This window comes from Megalops cyprinoides, chromosome 4 (assembly GCF_013368585.1).
Source record: "Megalops cyprinoides isolate fMegCyp1 chromosome 4, fMegCyp1.pri, whole genome shotgun sequence".
Taxonomy (NCBI): Eukaryota; Metazoa; Chordata; class Actinopteri; order Elopiformes; family Megalopidae; genus Megalops; species Megalops cyprinoides.
The window spans coordinates 11369113-11387818 of NC_050586.1; the positions used below are offsets into that span (position 1 = coordinate 11369113).

Genomic DNA, 18706 nt, shown 5'->3' on the forward strand with positions numbered 1-18706 from the left:
CCACCGTAACTGGAAAATCCATCTCGACGTTTGCGTAATGCAACTTCAAAAACAGTGTGGGGGGGGGGGGGGGGGGGGGGGGGGGGCATAATTTTAAGAAACAGAGCTGTTTCAGTGGCTGCTTTTCCTCATCAGACCCTGAATCAGACAAGGGCATTGATTTCCATGTTGTCATTGCATTGCATCAGCTTTAGATACTTGATACAACGGCTGAATAATATGGGAATAAGGTTCACTTCCGAGAAGCAGCGAAGTTGAAAGGGCTGGAATAGCAATATGAACTAGACAATAAGCAACATATCCACTTTTTCTTCAGTCATTCCTTGGGCTTTGGCTCTAACCCTCTGTTAACAACAACCTGTTTAAGCCTGCATGTGCTTAAGGTCAGAGTGCTGAAATTGGGATGTAATTAAGAAAGAAAACAGCAGAACAGTCAATCATACCTCTGTGGGGAAAAGCCTGATAAGAGTGAATCATACTGTTTGCCACAAACTTTGTAAATCCTAAAATTGACTCAGAATTAATATTACAGCTCTGTGGAAGAAGATACAGTCTTCCAGCAGAACTAAAGATTTAAAGAAAAAGAGGAAGAGAGAGAAATAGAGAAATAGAGTTGAGGTAGCTGTCTGCAAACAACATGACTATGAATTACAAGCAGGTAATGGGTAAAACAGACAGATGAGTCTCCTAGAGAAAAGTGCATGCATTCTACAGTAGCTGGTAGTGCATTGCTTTTCTGAGATAACATCTAAGTGCATTACAAGCTAACAAATTTGTTTTCAGACCCACATGGCAAGGTAAATGTAAAACAAACATGAGTGAATTCATAACAAATTAGGAAGGGTAAATATAGCTGTTTTGACGGGTTTTAAAGACAGTGCATGTGAGCTATTCCCCATCTGTGTCAAAAGCATCTATTGGAGCCAACAGCCAGTTTTAAAACAACTGAGAAGCACACGGATTCCTGTGGCAGTTACCTAACTTGTATGGAGTCCAGACCTCCAAAGCAGAATGCCCAGGGTGAAGTTTAATGCCTCACCTCTCATCAGTTACCCATGTCCATATTGGACTGAATACGAATGGATGCCCTCCAGAGAAAGCATCATTCCACCACAGTCCTGCTGAGGCCTCAGATGTGGCATCTGGCTGGTTATTGCTTGGGTTCACCTGATGTACACCAGGAGGCGCTGCTGAGCACTGAACACACAAGGAAGCTAACCCTCCACACACACACACACACACACACACATACACACACACACACACCATTCACCTACTCACCAATGCCATATGCCCCCTTACAAAACGTAAGAGTGAGAACTTTAATGATTTATTAATAGCTTTTTGAATGGAATATGTACCAAAAAATGCAATCTGTACAGCTATGATGAAGCAAAGTAGTCACTGCATTTCGAAGTGTACAGTGGCAAAGCCGCACAGACTAATAGGCGCCTTTCTGTCCATAAAGTGAATACTCAACTGGGCAAATGCTGCTCAAAAGCAGTGACTGTCTCTATGACTGTTGTGTCTTCTTCAACTCATTTGATGGAGTTATTCTGATACTGAGCAAGCATTATTCTGAGACAGATCATAGCATTTCTCTTCCAACTAGAGAAAAGGAGAACAGACAGGTTAGCACCATCACGACTCTCCCTCACATCACAGTTTATTTGTCTATCAGTGGTTGCGCTGCTGCGTCTCGACACATATCACAAGGACTTTTTCCGGCAAGCCAATGTGCAGAACAAAAGCTCCAAGCGTGCACTGCTGATTTTGCCCTGTTTTAAAGATTGCCTTGCACTGTGGTCTTAACCCACTGACAAAGTGCAAATTTCACCATGCTGAACAGAGATGAGCCAGTTAGGCAGTCATGCAATTCAGAGAAAACAATTCCTCCTTTGCAGACGATCTCAGAATTCAGTAAGCCTGTATGGGTAAAAGCTGAAGTGTTGTAACTCCTCGGGACACTTTGGGTCTCGGCTTTAGTGTCCCCCTGCTTCGCAAGCTGTGTGAAAGCCTGACTCTGAGAGTTCACCCACAGCTGTGAGCCTGGAGACGGCATGACAATAAGAGGGGAGAGGGGTATAGGGGAGAGGATGGGGAACTGAACTCACTTGTCCAAAACGAAGTAGAGGTCGAATCCCCCGTAGCAGGAGGGCCCTTTCTCCTGGCTCTGCCCGATGCTTCCTGCTGCCAACACTACCACCATGGCACAAAGCCTCACTGCCAACCATGCCCCTGTGTGCCCACAGGTAGACATTATTCCAGTTTGCACGAGGACAAAGGACAAAACAATAAAAAGGTAAAAATCAACCCCAGGGGAAAAAAAAAAACTAAGCAAAGCAAAGGAAAAAAGCACACAGAGGAATTTTCTTCTTTGCAGTTGTGAAATATTCCCCTGTTATTTCACTGTCTTCTAATCCCACAAGCCATCCAAAGAGAGAGCCAAGTGATTGGAGAAGCAGGATCGGGGTATCCTTCAGTGCTTAGCAGTCCAACAACCGAGGCAGAGATGCTGTGATCGCAGTTGGTCTGGACTGAATCAGAGGGTGCTGATCTGATCGGAGGCAGACAGTCTCACTCACACACGCACATGCACACACTCACAGATACAGACTTCACACAATTCTTTTCCTTTCTGTAGTTTTGTCTGTTCTTTTTACAGGTAGGGAGCAGATAGTTGCACTGCTGCACTGCAAGCTGTGTCACTGTCTTTGAGCCTCAAACTCTTTCGCAAACTCTCAGATCTTTTTTTTTCTTCCTTTCTTTTTTATGGGTTTAAGAGGGTTGCAGCAATGAAGAGACATCGGGATGGGGGACACAGATAGACATCTGTGGTTGTAGCGCCGCCTGGTGGACAACCATGTATAAAGCAAAGACATTTAAAAGAACCAGAAAGCTTTTGCTTTTTCTCTCATTCAGAAGTTGTCAAAGGATAGTATGTCATGACTCAGGTGACGACTGCAGTGTGAAGCTGGTGAAATTCCATTCTTGACCACAGTCATAAGTTGTCAGACTTTGAATTGTTGTAATCTTTTTGCCCTCTTTTTGCACTCTTGGTGTATTTATACTGGATGGTGAACCTGACATTAGACAATTAGACCCCACCCCTGCAGTAACTGAGTGGTTGCAGGTTTCTATAAAGTTCAAAGAGCCATCTTAGGCAAAGGAAAAACCCTCCAGTTCTGTTGAAACCTTGATAATTTTTGGAAAATTGTCATTAATGATAAGAGAATGCTGAAAAGAGAAAATGAATATGCCTCAAAGTTTCAGTATATATACAGAAAGATTATAATATTGTATGTGCTAAATTATTTATTTATTAAGATTTGTTTTTGTCATTGTATTGTCATGTTATCTTTGTCGTGTCTTGTTTCTTTTTTTGTGAAATGAAATAAGGTACTGCTAAATTAATTATAATGAAATTAACTTACTAAATTTATCTATTTCACTGGTAAACTATGGTCATGATCAGGGCCGGCGCTATGGTGCTTAGGGGTGCACTGCATCCCCTGACGGACCTCAGCTGTGCACCCTCGGTTTCCTCTTTATATCCCGATGTCTACATGGTATTTATTACGTTTTTTAAGATATGATGTAACACTTATCTGTCATACCCAAAGCTTACTAAAGTCCTGTTTTCAACACAGTCATGCGCCGCTTAACGTCCGTTGGCATATACGTGCGTAGTCCCATAAGGTTATAATAAAGTTTAAAAATCCCGATCGCAGAACGAGACGTAGCGGACGTAACCGGACGTAGTGAAGGCAAAGCCTCCCGCACGCAACACGTGTATCTCATGTCTCATGGAAATAAAGCGATTTCGCTGCCAGGCGTATAATGGTACAGTACATAGTATACCATATAATACATATCTTGTTAGTCATAATATACGTCTATGCATACTTACAATTAAAAAGTTTACCATATAACAGTATATGCTTCGATTCGAGGCAGCAGCATCCAATCTCGTGCCTACTCCATATAGGTTTGCTAAGTAAATCACATAACGTCCTATTTCACAGAACGTATCGTGCACGTTAAGCGACGCATGGCTGTATTCTTTATTTAGCTAAAGTACACGGTTTACCTATAGATGATGACCATAAATGTAACTCAACTTTCCCACTAAATGCTAATCCAGAGGTATCTTTAGAAACCTGCTAAACAATCTAAAATATCTAAGATATTGTTAAACTAAAAAAAAAAAAAAACTAATGTCTGAAACTGCTGCCTTAGTAAAACAAGTTGCCCATACTTGTGATACTAACGTGTAAAACAAGTATTTTCAAGCCGAGCCTTGCCTCAGAATTTAGCAGCGATCTAAATTTAATGCAAACTGTCTCGGGTCAGACAACTCACTTGAATTTTTTTTTCTTGCTCAGACATCAGGCCATTACATTGCCACCCTCAATCAATGGATACTTGATTTCCAGCTGCCTGCAAGTTACCGTTTACAAATGAGGCCTCAGTGAATGTTTAATGACTGAACCAATTAAGCCATTTGTATAATTAACGCGGATATTATTTAATAAATGCAAGTTGAATAGAAGTGTACCCTTCAGCTGTTTGCTCTACTAAGCCTCCAGTGTTCAGCAGGCAAAATGAGGCCACTTACTCCTCAGCTGGTACAAAATATGAGTAAGTACCATCTGTTAGACCAAGGTGCTTTTAACTGAACCAACATGCATCTCATTGTCAGCAAGGATGCAACATACAAGCTCATCCTTCTCACCATGGGATCAATAGTGGCTGATTTCAGAAAACACTGTACTGTCTAGCTAATGTTTCAACCCAAAGTAAGGGTTATAGGTGCAACTCTTCCTCTAGCAAATGAGCTCAAAGAGTGAAATGGGATTACATGTTTAAGTGTACACAGTAACATAAAATGACATCTACTGGGGCAATGGAGGCTCTTTTAGTGCATTTCCCCATAGGCTGCTATTCAAGGTTTATTTTTCACACCAAGCCTCTGAATGTGAAATCTGGTAGCACTTGAAAATCTAGCTGGCTAGCAGTTCATTTTTATCAAGACATATTGTGCTATATTCTTGGGAAATGTTAAACATTTTCCCAAAATGTAACTCTTCATATTTAGCAGGTCACACATGGAGAAAGTTTGGGAATTCCTGGTCCATAACACTCAATCACACGCTGAAGGTGAATAAAATGTCGACACTTTAAAGAAAGATCTTTAATTCACACCAACCGAGTTATATTTGCAACTGCAGCAGCTGAACTAGAAAATAAATTGCAAAGAAACCAAAGGGAACATACTGTTGCGATTGATTCACCTCAATTTCACATAGTGCAACAAAGTGCAAAAAAAACCTTATCTAAAGGTGAGAAAACTAACTGTACCACTGATCTGATCCCATGTAGGTCCCATCCCATCCTCTTGGACGGTTGGACTTAATGGATGTAAAACGTTTCAAAATAAAACGACAACACCCCATCTCCATTTGAAATGGGTCAAATACAATGATGTATGGCTTCAGGAAAGGCACATTTTACAAGATTGAACTCTTGGAACTTATTTTTCAAAAGCCTGCTTTTTGCCAAGCTGTACCCCTCACCCCCCTTCCCCCCCTCAAATTCTCTCCCTCCCTTCCATTGCTGTCCTCTTTAGTTTTTGCTGTGTTGGCTGTCCTCTCTGTAGCATGTACACCGGAAACAGCTACTGCAAATGCCAAAGTGCAGTTCAGAGGAAGAAGAGCTTGTCTGCAAGCTGAATGGCAGGCTCAGAGTGCAGGTACTGGCCCGACAGGAAGGCCAGTTTGTGGGCATATTTGCACGGCGCTGGCACACGGATGGTGCCAGCCCAGTTCCAGTACATGTGGCACATCTTGAAGGTCAACCTGTGAGGAGTGAGAACATTTCAATCCAGCCACGTGGCGCCAACTGCTTTTCTACACCACCTTAGTCTAATGCATCCATTTGCCCAGATATTCTGATTTCAGACCACTGAAAAGACTCTTTTCAGTGCGTTTCAATTCATTGTACGAGTGAAAACATGTAGTGTAGTGCACAATGTTCTCCGTCAAACCCTTTCAATTCTCCTTTTAAACCCTTTCAAGTTGTCAACCATCAAGAAAATCATTTTGCTCATGCCACCAGTTGGGAAAATTGCTGAAAACCATACTGAGTTATTTGGAAAATCACAGAAAGTTTCAACTTACTACCAGTGCACACACATATTGTGCCTCACTGCACTGAAATAGATTGGGTTGCACATACAAAGTATGGCTGTGCAAATGACTTTAGGGAGACAGTCCAGCGAATTTTTGTAAACACTGGCTCACCTCTGAAGATGGTCAGGAGTGAGATTGGCAGTGTTGTACACTGAGATGTAATGTGTTGGCAGACCACAGCCCTGACGAATGTGATGAGCCATTAGGTAGAAATCTACCCTGAGGGGGCGAGAAACAAACCCTGTTAAATTCAAGAAAAACAGCTGCTAAAAGAACAGGGCCAAAGTCATGGAGGATGCAGCCCCCTCGACGCACGTAGACTAACCATTCCCTGTTGGTGACTGTGTGGTCCAGGACAGTCCCCGGAGGGGGTGTGCCAAAGCGGTCCCCAGCGCAAGAGTACAGCGTGGTACTGATCCTCTTCTGCACTACGATGAACGCCAGCTTGGGCTCGTAGTTGGGGAACGTCTCAAAGCATTTGAGCAGCTGTGGAATCTCAAACTGCTCCACCATCTTAAGCTGGCCGTCGGACACCCCGTCACGATACACCACAATCTTCTCAGGGAGGCTGTGATTCACCTGACAGGGCAAGCGCACCACGGCCCAGCAAATGCAGGGAGCAAAGCAGCTTCCAACAGCACTCTTCTAACAGCTTGTTATAACAGACTTATAACTCTATACCTCTTATTACAGAGACCGAATTGGTTAATAATTATCTGCAAAAGTGTGCTTGGGATACATGCTTCACTCACTAAATGGGAAGTGTAACCGCTTTACCTCATAGTACTTCTGCAGAGCCGCAAGCAGGCACACTCTGAATCCGTTGATTACCTCCTCATTGGGCATCTGGAACGTCACTCTCGAATACCACCTGGTCAATGAACTACAAAAGAAAAAAACAAAAAAACAAAAAGGTCATTAAAAGAACTAATTCCTGATACACTGGATCAAATGTTCTGAAAACTCAGTAAAAGATCCCCCCCCCCCAGACCCCCCGATGGAAACGTGGCACATTGTCAATGGATTACTTGTTCAGGCTAGCCACAAATCCCATGACTGATCTGCTCTTCTTGCTGGTGTCATGATGAACGTCAACTCCAATCACCATCAGATGTTTCTATGAGGCAAACGGAAAGGAGTTAGGTCACACGTCAGCTTCAGTATAAAGCTCAGTATAAATGTAAGTTAAACAAAATGAGAGATAAGAGTGGGATACGATTATTAATCCCTGTAATAAGGTCACGTGTTAATAGATTAGTGTCAGTAATAATGTCAGGTAACAGATCGATTACTGTCAGATCAAAAAGACATTTTATGTGAGCATGTCACACACACATATTTGGGGTGCAATGTTGTGCCATGTTTGGCTGTGTGAGCGCACTTAATTCCGAGACCACTCACCAAAGGAACATTGATGGTCCACAACTCCCCTCCCAACTTGCAGTTAATCTGAAGAAGGATTTTTTGTGCGATGGTCCTCAGTTTTTGAGGTTGGGAAATGGTCCGGACATTTATTGCCTGTATCGTTCAAACAATGATTGACGGCTGAAACAAGAATTATGTACATTTTTCTGCATGTCTACACAACTAGCATACATACGAACAAGATCACAAATTAACACCTAGGCTAGACTGGACCTCTGTATGAGTCAGACTAAAGAAAGTGTTAGAGCTTGGTTTATTGTTTGGTTTTGATCATTTTAGTGAGACTAAGCCAACTGGAGAATAATAAACCAGTCTATGTTTTTTAACTGAAATTAATACTAAGGGGAAAAAGGTAAATAGTTCAGCCAAGAAAAATTCAATGCAACTGAAGAACAATACTTCACAGAAATTAACAGACCCACTTCACCAAATAGACAGGAATACTGAGCTTTGATCAAAACTCATAAAAAGCAAAATACAAGACCAAAAACAAGAGCAGTCAGAGATTGCAGGCATTTAAAAATAAAACTTGATTCATGATGTGCTGTATCTTCAACAAGGGGAACAAATTCCATAAATGGACATTTGGATCCTCTCACCAGAGTTGCAAAGGCAACATTCACAGTTTTATTTGAAAACAGTTTGTGGGAGAAGTCCATTGCGAAACATATTAACCTGTGTTGCACCAGGGCAGCACAAACCTTTAAAAGATCATTATCAGAACAAAGTAGCGACACAGTGGTCAAAGAGCGAAGGGTCGTAAAAAAAAACAAAGCACTATGACATCGCAAACACGCTTTCACTGTTCACTTCAAAAACTGATTTTCACATTCAAATTCCAATCTCAAACCCTGGGGGGGGGGGGGGGGGGGGGGGGTCAAACCAGTTTCGAGAACAGCTTTTTAATTGCTTCTGAAGCATCAGTGGTGTTATGCCACCCCTGCCCTTTCGGTCAGCTGTAACATACACTGCCCACAGGGCGCAGGCATCACGGCCCCCCACTGGACCTTGCCGCATGTCACCTGAGAGGGAACGGGATTCTGGACGCAGCAGAGCTTCTTGATGGCACTGTACAGGTCATCTCTGTTCCCGGTCATGATGCACACCACCAGCTGCGTGTGGGGCTGAGGGAGACACACAGAGCAGAAAGGGCCAGTCAATCAGCACTCTGCATTGGACTTCCAATGGCAAGCAAGCTACTCCAGATTTAAAGGGACCTTGACCACTTGGTCCACTTGGAACAAGAAATTAAAACCCAGCCCTATATACCAGACTTTGAAAAAAGTAAACAAGAAAATCTTTTAACAAAGTGACAGTTACTGAACCTCATGAAACTAGTTTCACACAACAGCCAATCCACATGTAGATATTGCTTACATATAGAGAAGTCAGTATTCATTTGTAGTAACTCATTTTTGAATGCACTCAGTGGCCAAGTGTTTCATTCAGAAGATCTAAGTATCTAAAATTAATTTGTGTTCCAGCAGCTGACAGATGGGGAGGATAAAATAAACCGCGTGGAGCCAGGAGGAGGAAAATCACATTCATTGAGTTTTATGACAGTTTGCAATAAAATGATAAATAAAATATCAACATGAAACACTCATGTTTAATTGTACTGGCTAACAAGCCAGCTAATGTTAGTGGTAAAGAAAACAGCTGTTTTGCCGTTTTTGCTCTTACCAAGTTTTGGTAAATTCACAGCTTGAAATGCTTGGTAGCTAATTTGCTAGCCAGCTAAATAACTTTTAACGTCAATGTGATTTGCGAAAATTACAGCAAAAATGCAATTGGTTAACAATAAATCATTTAAAAACATTCAAATATCACAATTATCAATTGAATTTACACACAAGACTGTGAATTAAGTTCAATCACACTATACAGCTATGGATATAGACATGCATATAAATATATACAGTGGCTGGTTTAAAAAAAAAAAAATTGAGCAGCTGGTGAAGTTTTATTGTTCACCTGCCACTGTGTCTGGTCATTTTGCCACCCTGGATGGCCTCACCTCACTGGTCAACTGGGAGTGGATGCTCTTGATGTAGGTCTCGGTACGGTCATCCTTCAGCTCCACATGGATGGGCCGGTGCAGCCGCAGCCCCATGGGCCCGGCCACTTTCCCGAAGGTGGCCACCAGCTCCTCGGCCTGGTCCGTGCAGCGCCGCGGGTAGAACACAGCCCAACAGTTGAGGGGAATCTGGGCACAGACAGATTTAGTGAGCAGGACAGGCGGTCTGGGATGTACGTTACCATGCAGGACCCATGCAACCCAGCTCACACTGCTCATCCCTGCTTGAATTTCCAAAACCTATACTATCTAATCAGACAAAACACACAGCCTGAGCATGGCAGGGACCCCATGATAAACTTTTTAAACAATTCAGTTTAATGGCACTGCAATATTTCCACTTGGTTTGTCATGTTTTTAATTAGAATTCAAAAAAAAATTCCAAGTTACCTCCAAAATTACTTCAACCCACACAGCCCTCATGTTGGTGATATGCAACAAACACAACACTAGCTAAAGCAGTGGCAGACTCACACAGCTGATGGAGGCGTCCCTGACCACTTCCCTGGACCAGCCGACGTCAGCAGGAGTCATGAAGGAGGCCGACTGCAGGTAGATTGTCTCCAGAGGTAGGGTCCTCCCTTCAGTCTGCCACAGAGAGAACACGCAGTTCCCACTAATGTCTCTGCCATACGCTCAGTTCATGGTGCACAGCATGGATCATAAAGGGCCTGAAACACATAGCCCTCTGTTTCACACCAAAGCACAGTGGACACAGGGGACGTCCCAGTGCACAGTTGGTGTGGATTTTACTTAGTACATTGTCTTGGGGCACACTTGTGATAAACTTGAGGCACACACTTGTTATCTACTACCTACCCATAGCTGTCCCAGTGTTCCTGTCAGATGTTTTAGATTAGACCTGACAGGCAGAGACAGCGCAGTGTCTCTGGAGGCCCTATGAGGACATGAGGACTCACCACCAGGATGTCAGTGCTGATGGCCAGGCCCCAGCGGCCCAGCTCCGTCAGGGCCTCCTGGTTGCTGTTGATGCTCTGGAGCAGCTGCTTCAGTGAGTGGGTGTGCTGCTCCCCACTCACATTGATGTGCATCGTCAGGTCCTGTGGGGCGATCAGTACATGTACACACACACAAACATATGCATGAACCCCTATTCCGTTTTTCTTTCCTTTACTGACCCCAGACAGCAGCGTTGCCGACAAAATGCTATCGTTAAGTAAAAAAGTAAAGAAATCCTTAAGTCTTTAAGTAAAGAAATGGCAATCATTGCTGCACATGACATCATCTATAACACGATCTGGAACAATGCACTATCAAGACATCGTACCTTCATGGCCCGGAAGTCCTTCCTCATTTTGTCAGGGATCCCAGTCATGAAGGAGAGCTCTGGCAGGAGGAGGATCACACCTGTTATCACCTGTTGGGAGCATCAACACAGTCCAAATTAAACAACCGCTCCAGATCTTGACCTAAGGGCTGCAGGAATTCAAAGACTGAGCAATAATGACAATTATTACAATTCTATAAAGAGTGAAATGAAACAAAGTAGAAGACATCAAAACATCTGCATTAAATTTTCCCTTTGGCTTACACTATTTAAGGCAGCCCAAAGATAGATAAGTATTAAAAATGACTAACAAGCTTTCAGGAATAGCCTACCTTTCCTCCAGGCTTTGACCTCTCTTTGGGCCGATGCACAAGCAAAGGCTGATCCAGCTCTTTTATAGTAATGCCATAGTTTTTGCTGTTCAAACCAAGAACACATCTGATTGGCAACATATAAAAGGGAATAATACAGTTATGCTAGAAGGGTCTACAATGGTGGAGGTGAAGCCAGTGGAAGATTCCACCTTCTGTCATCCTCTTTTCTTTCTTATAGTGAGGTATGAAGAATGTTGTGCACCCCCTACCTTAGGTGAATCCAGCAAAACTGGGGTACCTGTAGTAATCGATGAAAGAGATCTGAGATCCGTCTGCCATGGTGAAGGTGTCTTTAGGGGACTTGGCCCACTCGATGTCGTCGATTCGGTAAGTGCGGTTGTTGTAGCGGGTGATGACGATGCTACCGATCAGCTCCTTGGTGCACTCGTCCTGGAAGCTCTCCCTGCTCTGCTGATAGATCACATTCCTGCAAATCCAATAAAGACAAATCCAGAGCCAATGCCCTGTTAACTACCAATTGCCTTCAGCGGGCCTACTTAAAAGACCCTATGAGAGACAAAAAAATGAAAAATGTTTTCTCGACATCTGTGTAATATCAAATTGCCTGGTTGGACAAACCAGAAATCTTCCAGTGTAAGTGTCACCAACTTGGATTGTGCATGATATGTATAAGCTTTCTCTGTAGTGTATTCTGTCACACTTAGTTTAGTAACACTTACCAGAGAACTTCAAATGAACTGCAAGCTCAGATATGCATGTTAAACTGTGCAAGGAAAGTGAGCGGTCTTACCACTATTATTACCACAGGAATGCCTTCATGCCCACTGAATTTGAACCGTGTGCACTGATGATGACTGAACTCACATGACGTCGAGCACAGAGTCGTTGCGGAGCACTTTGTGGGACACGTCCACAGACAGGTAGAGGCCCCCATCAGTGCGCTTAATGCAGGTGGAGTAACCAGGCCACACCTGCAGCCTACAGGAGAAACACAGCTGACTCATGAGGGAAAAGCACAACTCCTCTGCATGTCTCTAAGGCCGTTCAACTTTTCTGCAGGCCTTCTGAGACGCTTACCTGTGCTTTCCGAGAATAATTGCGCTTTTGGGGTCAAAATGATTTCGCCCCACCAGTTTCAGTCCCAAGATCTTCATTACTCTGAATGAGAAAATCATGAAAAAATTTATCAAACTGAACATACAAATTTGGCTTCCCTTACATCCTAGACCATCTAGTCAGGTTGCATAGGTTAACTTGAGGTAGGGCTTGAATAGCGTTATGCTCACACTCACTGGTGTGGAAGTGCCGTTACCCTGGTCTGACACTGCTGCTCATTCAACTTGAATGGATAAACTTCTATTCTTTTGTGCCGGAAGTTGCTCTGCATAAGAGCGTCTGCTAAATGAATGGAATGTAATGACTGTAACGAATGTAATTTACCAACGGACCCTGCTCTAATAACCATTTCACAGCAATAGGCTGATGCTGCTTCACACCGTCTGCCATGAATCTGAGTTAAGGTCAGCTGGATTCTTATCTAATGTCAATGCATTAAAGACATAACTGACTATGTGTCTTCACACGCTTTTGTTGGATAATAAACCGCTTCAGTGGAAAAGGGTTTAAGATTCTGGGGAAGCAGACCATTTCAAAATCGTAATTCTGGCTTCTCTTCTGGGATAGCTGTGGCCTCACCAGAGGAGAGTGTGTGTTTTTTTTTTCTTTGAGGCTATTAGGAGGTGCACACTGTGTAATCTCCCATGGTATGAAGAAAGGGAAGATCTGCAAATTGCAGACTGCTGCAGGGCTGCAGAGGAGAAGGTGCCCCCGCTGTGACGCCCCAACGCTGCGGACGGCGAGAGACGGACTCCAAGGGCCTACCAGCTCTACGGTTCCTCCTCGGGAGGAGCTTCAGGGTACTGCGCTTACAGGCTCAGGGACCCACCTTCTCAGAACCACATTGTAGAAGGGGATGCACAGGTCTGAGCTGGGCGGTAGGATTTTGGTCATCTGGATCTTGATCTCAACCTCTTGGTTGTCAGTGTGCCTCAGGCTCTTCAGATGAACCACCTGCACAGGGAACATAAGAGTCTAATGACTGATGCGGGACAGTGTATTTATTTACCCAACAAGGTAATTTGTTCAAATACTGCAACTAATGTTTAATGAGCGAAATTAAATATTAATTTGACCAGTATTTTTTGTGACGATTATCTTCCCTCCACTTTTTTTAAGCTTTGATATTCATTACATACACTTAACTGTGAGCAAAGTCCTCTGCAACTATTACTAATTATACAACTTGGCAACTCAAAACAAAATGTTGATGCAAATATGTATAACTATATGAGGTATGACCAGAATTCTGATGGAAACTTTTTGGTTAGAGTATGCTTTCTTTCCTATGGCACAAACAAAGAATATATTGGTTTCTGTAGGCTTTGAATCCCTGTTCTAACATCTAAGATTCACAACTCTCCCTGAACTACTCTTGTCTAATCAACCTCAAGTCTCCAATTACAGTGCTCCAGCCAGTAAAACAGCATAGTGGTTAAGGAGCAGGACTCATAACCAAAAGGCTGCCAGTTCGATTCCCTGCTGGGGCACTACTGCTGTACCCCTGGCCAAATAGTAAGTATATATCCAGCTGTATAAATGGATAACATTGTAAAAAACTGTAACCGATGCAAGTCGCTCTGGTTAAGAGCATCTGCTAAATGCCACTAATGTGAGGTAATGTGATGTAATGTAGTAGGTATCTGTTATTAAGACACAGTGTAAAGGACTGTGCTGTACTGTTTCTGTATGGGAAATGTCTTAACTTAAATTACAATGAAATGACAGAGATCTAACACTGCGCTTCACAGTGTGAGGTCTGACTGCAGAGTGGACAGGGTGGAGCTGGGACTGACCTTGTCCAGCCTGATGGGCAGGTAGAGGATGGAGCCATCGAAAGCGATCACCTCCCCCGTGGTGGAGCGGTGCTCCTTCATCATCCCAAACCGCATGCTCATAGACTCCACGTTTGGCCTGGAACACAGTAACACAGAAGGCCCACGTGAATGGTGCGGTGCACTATTCCACTGACTATACCACTTCTAGTGCTTGTGAAAATAGATCGTTTCAGTTGTGGGGAACAATTAAATTCCATCAGTTCAAAATGACTGACAAGCATGACTAGACACCTCAGGTACACTGTAACAAACAAACTCAAAGCAAAACTTGTTCACTCACGTGAAAGTGATGTGGTACTGAAACACTGCCTCGTTCTTGCAGCGGATAGGGATGTGATTTGAGCCAATGGCGAGAGGGCTCCCCTTGGTGCCCTTCTTCTCCAATGGCTTGCTGTGTTTAGAAGAGGGAAAGCAGGTCAATAAATTGAGTATATACCCCACATATAGGAACACCCCTCATGATAACCACATACACAAATGAAGCATACGCATAGCTAAAACACACAGGAAAAAAATCTCTGGGTTTCAATGTTCAGGCTTTATTCTAATTCAGACAGATCACATGCGTGATAATTAGCGGCTTGTGCTACATGATGGTTGTGTTCATTAATCCGCACAGCAGAACAATGAAAACAAGGCTCAGCGGAGAGGATGATGGGGTTGAGTGGGCGCAGAAGAAAGGCTCGTGCGTGAGCGGTAGGCACTCACTGAGGCACCTCCATCTGGAGCTCTCCCTTCAGCACGGCCGGCAGAGGAGGGCCTCCTTCAGGCTCTGGGGCCTCTTCTCTCAGAGATACAGGGGGTCCAGGTGCGGGGGCAGCAGGGGGTGGAGAGGTAGAGATGGCGGCTGCAGTGGGCCCTCTCCCCCGGCTCATGGGTGACAGCGCAGATCGCCCAACACCAACCATCTGCCCCAGGAAGCTGCAGATAAATATCAGGGTCTGGGTCCGCACCTTCTCCTAAATTCAACTGCTTCAGTTCTACCCCACTATCCTTATGATGGTGCTAAAGAAATGACAACACTTTGTTAATGTGCTCTGCATTTCAGTTTCATCATCTTCAATACAATATTTAAAGGGCTCACCAAGAAATATAACATTTTCTTGTCTGGAATATATGCATACTTAGAACTGGCAGACTTATCTGCCATTCACTTCAAGTCCCTGGAGTCTGTATTTATGCATTAAAGAAAACAGAAACACAATCTACACAAACATAAAGGAGATGCAGAAAGATGACTTTGGGACTGTGTGTAAGAGTAAGACAGCTGAACATAATATTAATAAAGCTCCCTTTAAGAGCGAAGGTAAGGGTCATCAGTAAATCTGAAATATTTGCTGAAGTTACCTTTAAACAGGTACAGCAATTACCGCTGAAGACAGTAATAAATGGCATGGACCAGATCTTTTTTCAACAGGCAAACAGTTCTGCTCAGTCTGATTAGGGTGATATCTGCAAAAAATTCCACACCGATCCGCAGATGTCCCTAGGCGAACCAAAGGGTAATTCAATAATGATGAAAGTCAACATCAGCTGGCAAACGAAGTGCGAAGCACAGAGAAAAGCCTGGCTTTAACACCCCATGCATAATGAATGTTAAAAGCCTTACACTGCTTTGCTGCTAGACCCCAGCACAGAGAGTGAGGGGTCAGCAACCCTGAGATACTCTAAAAAAAACACTGCAGAGACTGTCAGCGTGCTGAGCCGCACGCCTTTGACCTGTACCTTCCACGGCCCATCCGCTCCATGCTCCCGTCTCCAGCAGGGGCTGCCAGTGGCCTTGGTTCTGCTCCCAAATCTCCGACCGGGGCCCGCCCTGCACCATGCAATACATCAATCCCCAGGGGCATCAGCACACCAATTCCAAGCCCTTCAGAGCTCTGCGCTTACAGAAACTGAACATGTTTCTTCAAATTACTAGGAGGTTTCTTAAAAATTACTACTTCAATTCATCCTTGATCTTTGATTGAATGTTTCATTATACATTTTGATTGGAGCGATGTGTTTTGTAGCAAGGGCATTTCAGAATAACTCCTTCTCCCACCTCTTTTGCTTTCAGTCGGTTTGCCCATGGTGTCATGGGATGTTTCATGTTTAATTCAGCCAAGAACACCACAATTCAGCCAGTGGATCCGTAAGCATTGACTCTGACTCTACTCACCCACAGCTGGTACTCCCCTCCCCCAGGAAGTCTTTGCAGGCTCGATCCCCATCCCCCGAAACATGGACACTAATGTTGGTGCAGGGGTGGGCACTTCCACCTGCCAGTCACAAAGACCTCCACTAAACGCCAATCCGAAAAAGTCAATCATTTTAACACTATGACTTAGATTTGGACTTGCCTTGATTCTAATGACATTAAAGGGCCAAATCAACAGCCAAAAGCCCATTATTAATCCTTGAAATCTTTGAAAGCAACCATTTAAGTTGTAATTACGATTGTCCACTAGATGGTGCTGCCTGAAGTTGGTTGTTTGAAAGATTCAAGTGTAATTTTTCTGACAGGACATAAATTAACCATGACAATTTCAGAATAAAACAATATGCCATGTCTTGAGAACTTGATTCAAAGAGAACGATCAAATACTAAATGTCACACACAGACACAACAGCTTATACACTGTTCAATTAACTGTTAAAACTATTGGTTTTAGAGGCTAAAAAATGACTTTAGGTTGTTGAATTTGATTTGACTGGGCCACTAAATGTTAAGAACCATAGTAAGCCCATATCTGCGACACAGTTTTGAAATTACTGATTTTTACAAGAAACAACAAAAACAAAGATGGTCGACTTGGTCAGAATTAATGTACTTTTATCTATATAACCGTTAAACATTTCCATAAAATACACCATCACCTTATACCATCTGATAAAATTGCAGCACGTTCTGAGATAGCTGATCTCTCAACCTCTTACCCTAAAATCATTTAACATAGAATCCATTATGCAGCAAACCTGCACCAGAGTTTTAGAGTTAATTCAGAGTTGCTGAAAAGAATTTGAAATTCAAATTCTTGAGCAATGAAAGGCATTCTTTTCAATGTGATTTCACAAATGCAGCAATTCCCATTGGCTACTTCTATGTGAAGTGAATTGCAGATCATTAAAATTCTTCATCTGTGGTGTTTGAAATGTAGAAAAAAAGACCTACTCATGCATTTCAAACTTATTCTTCACCGATACTCTAAGCACCTTTATAAAGATGTCTTTCAAGCAGCTTTCAAGCGAAAACACTTACTCTTAAATCAGAGTTTGACACAATGCTAAGCAATTCCTCAGCATTTTTATGCTGCCCCAGGTATGCAGAACATCTAAGGGAGGATCGAATCTGGAGAACCCACAACACACCTGCTTGACTTGAGGTGCTTCTACCACTTCTGCCTGCAGACTTGGCACGTCCTCAGGAAGGTCTGAACCAGCCGGCTGGCCTGTGGGGACCTTCTGCCCTACGTCTCCAAAGCCAGTCTCCTGGCTGAGTTTCGCTCCTGGCAGGCCCATGGTTGGCTCCACAGCGGAGAGGAGCAGCCCTCTTGCACGGCCCAATCCACGCTCTTCGACAGGCAAGGCCAATCCGCGGCCAAAACCTGCTTGGTGCTCCCCACCGGGGAGTGGGGCCCCTCTCCCATAGTGCACTGCGGACGCAGCAGTAGGCAAGGGCAATCCCCTGGCACGCCCAAAGCCTGGCTCCTCTGGCAACTGCAGTCCCCGGGCCCGTCCTACACCCGGTTCCTCTGTTAGTAGCCCCCTACCCCGAGCCTGCTGATGCAGCCAAGGCACCCGGGTGGTACCGGGGAAGCCAGGGAAGCCTCGGAATCGCGGCTTGTTTGGATCCATTTCTAGCTGAAAGGCAAGACAGTCAGACATATGCAAATGAATGCCAGCAAAGGCTCGATGAACAGGGTTACTGCTTAAGCCATATAACTACTACATGTATATGCTCAATGCCGTTTTAAGGATAAACCAATTACTTCATGAATTATTTTTATTACTTTCTGTTAAATTCGGCTATTTTGAAAGAGAAATACTGCAGACGGTGCAAGCAGTGAATACCAATCACCAGTGACTTTCACATACAAGCCAGCTTGTTAGACAATTCCATCAGCAAACGAACACAGCTAGACTTCCCAGAAAGTGACATCAAACTAGCGAAGAGTAAATGTATTTCGAATTCGGGAGATAAAACAATACTTTCCATAACCCGGTTATCCTGGTGAACTCAACTTACTATCATGAGCTATAGTCATAGGCAATACGTATACTATATGGACAAAAGTATTCAGACGCCTGACCATTACATTGTATTCAAATACATATACTTTAATATGGAGTTGGTCCCCCTTTTGCAGCTATAACAGCTTCCACTCTTCTTGGAAGGCTTTCCACAAGATTTTGGAGTGTTTCTGTGGGAATTTGTGCCCATTCATTCTGTACAG

The 18706-nt window shown here is 43.6% G+C and overlaps 2 protein-coding genes across 2 annotated transcripts in view; both read right to left on the reverse strand.

Annotated features, from left to right (window-relative positions):
- LOC118776255 (anthrax toxin receptor 1-like) overlaps window positions 1-6394 on the reverse strand; it is a 44566-nt gene extending 38172 nt beyond the window's left edge. The window contains exons 1-2 of the mRNA XM_036526438.1: window positions 6370-6394; window positions 2115-2238 (exon numbers count right to left, since the gene is read on the reverse strand). Of these exons, the coding sequence (XP_036382331.1) occupies window positions 2115-2238; window positions 6370-6394 (149 nt within the window). The remainder of the gene's footprint in view (window positions 1-2114; window positions 2239-6369) is intronic.
- An 11-nt stretch (window positions 6395-6405) lies between these two features.
- On the reverse strand, window positions 6406-18107 carry piwil2 (piwi-like RNA-mediated gene silencing 2). Its single transcript, XM_036526179.1, has 20 exons — window positions 17622-18107; window positions 16432-16531; window positions 15996-16086; window positions 14979-15191; window positions 14551-14661; window positions 14229-14346; window positions 13262-13386; window positions 12394-12474; window positions 12181-12294; window positions 11594-11782; window positions 11314-11419; window positions 10982-11071; window positions 10614-10754; window positions 10168-10281; window positions 9634-9822; window positions 8639-8740; window positions 7220-7308; window positions 6969-7074; window positions 6605-6770; window positions 6406-6410 (listed from the first exon to the last, which is right to left on the reverse strand). The coding sequence occupies exons 1-20, from the start codon at window positions 18105-18107 to the stop codon at window positions 6406-6408; spliced, it is 2736 nt and encodes a 911-aa protein (XP_036382072.1).
- Window positions 18108-18706: the final 599 nt, after the last annotated feature.

What these genes read in the sequence shown, in the direction of transcription:
- piwil2 (XM_036526179.1), bottom strand. Translation starts at nt 18,107, where the DNA reads ATGGATCCAAACAAGCCGCGATTCCGAGGCTTCCCTGGCTTCCCCGGT. An exon ending in GAGGGGAGTACCAGCTGTGG is followed by an intron (nt 16,087 to 16,431) that starts GTGAGTAGAGTC and finishes TGCATGGTGCAG; the next exon opens with GGCGGGCCCCGGTCGGAGAT. An exon ending in CTCCAGATGGAGGTGCCTCA is followed by an intron (nt 14,662 to 14,978) that starts GTGAGTGCCTAC and finishes TTCTAAACACAG; the next exon opens with CAAGCCATTGGAGAAGAAGG.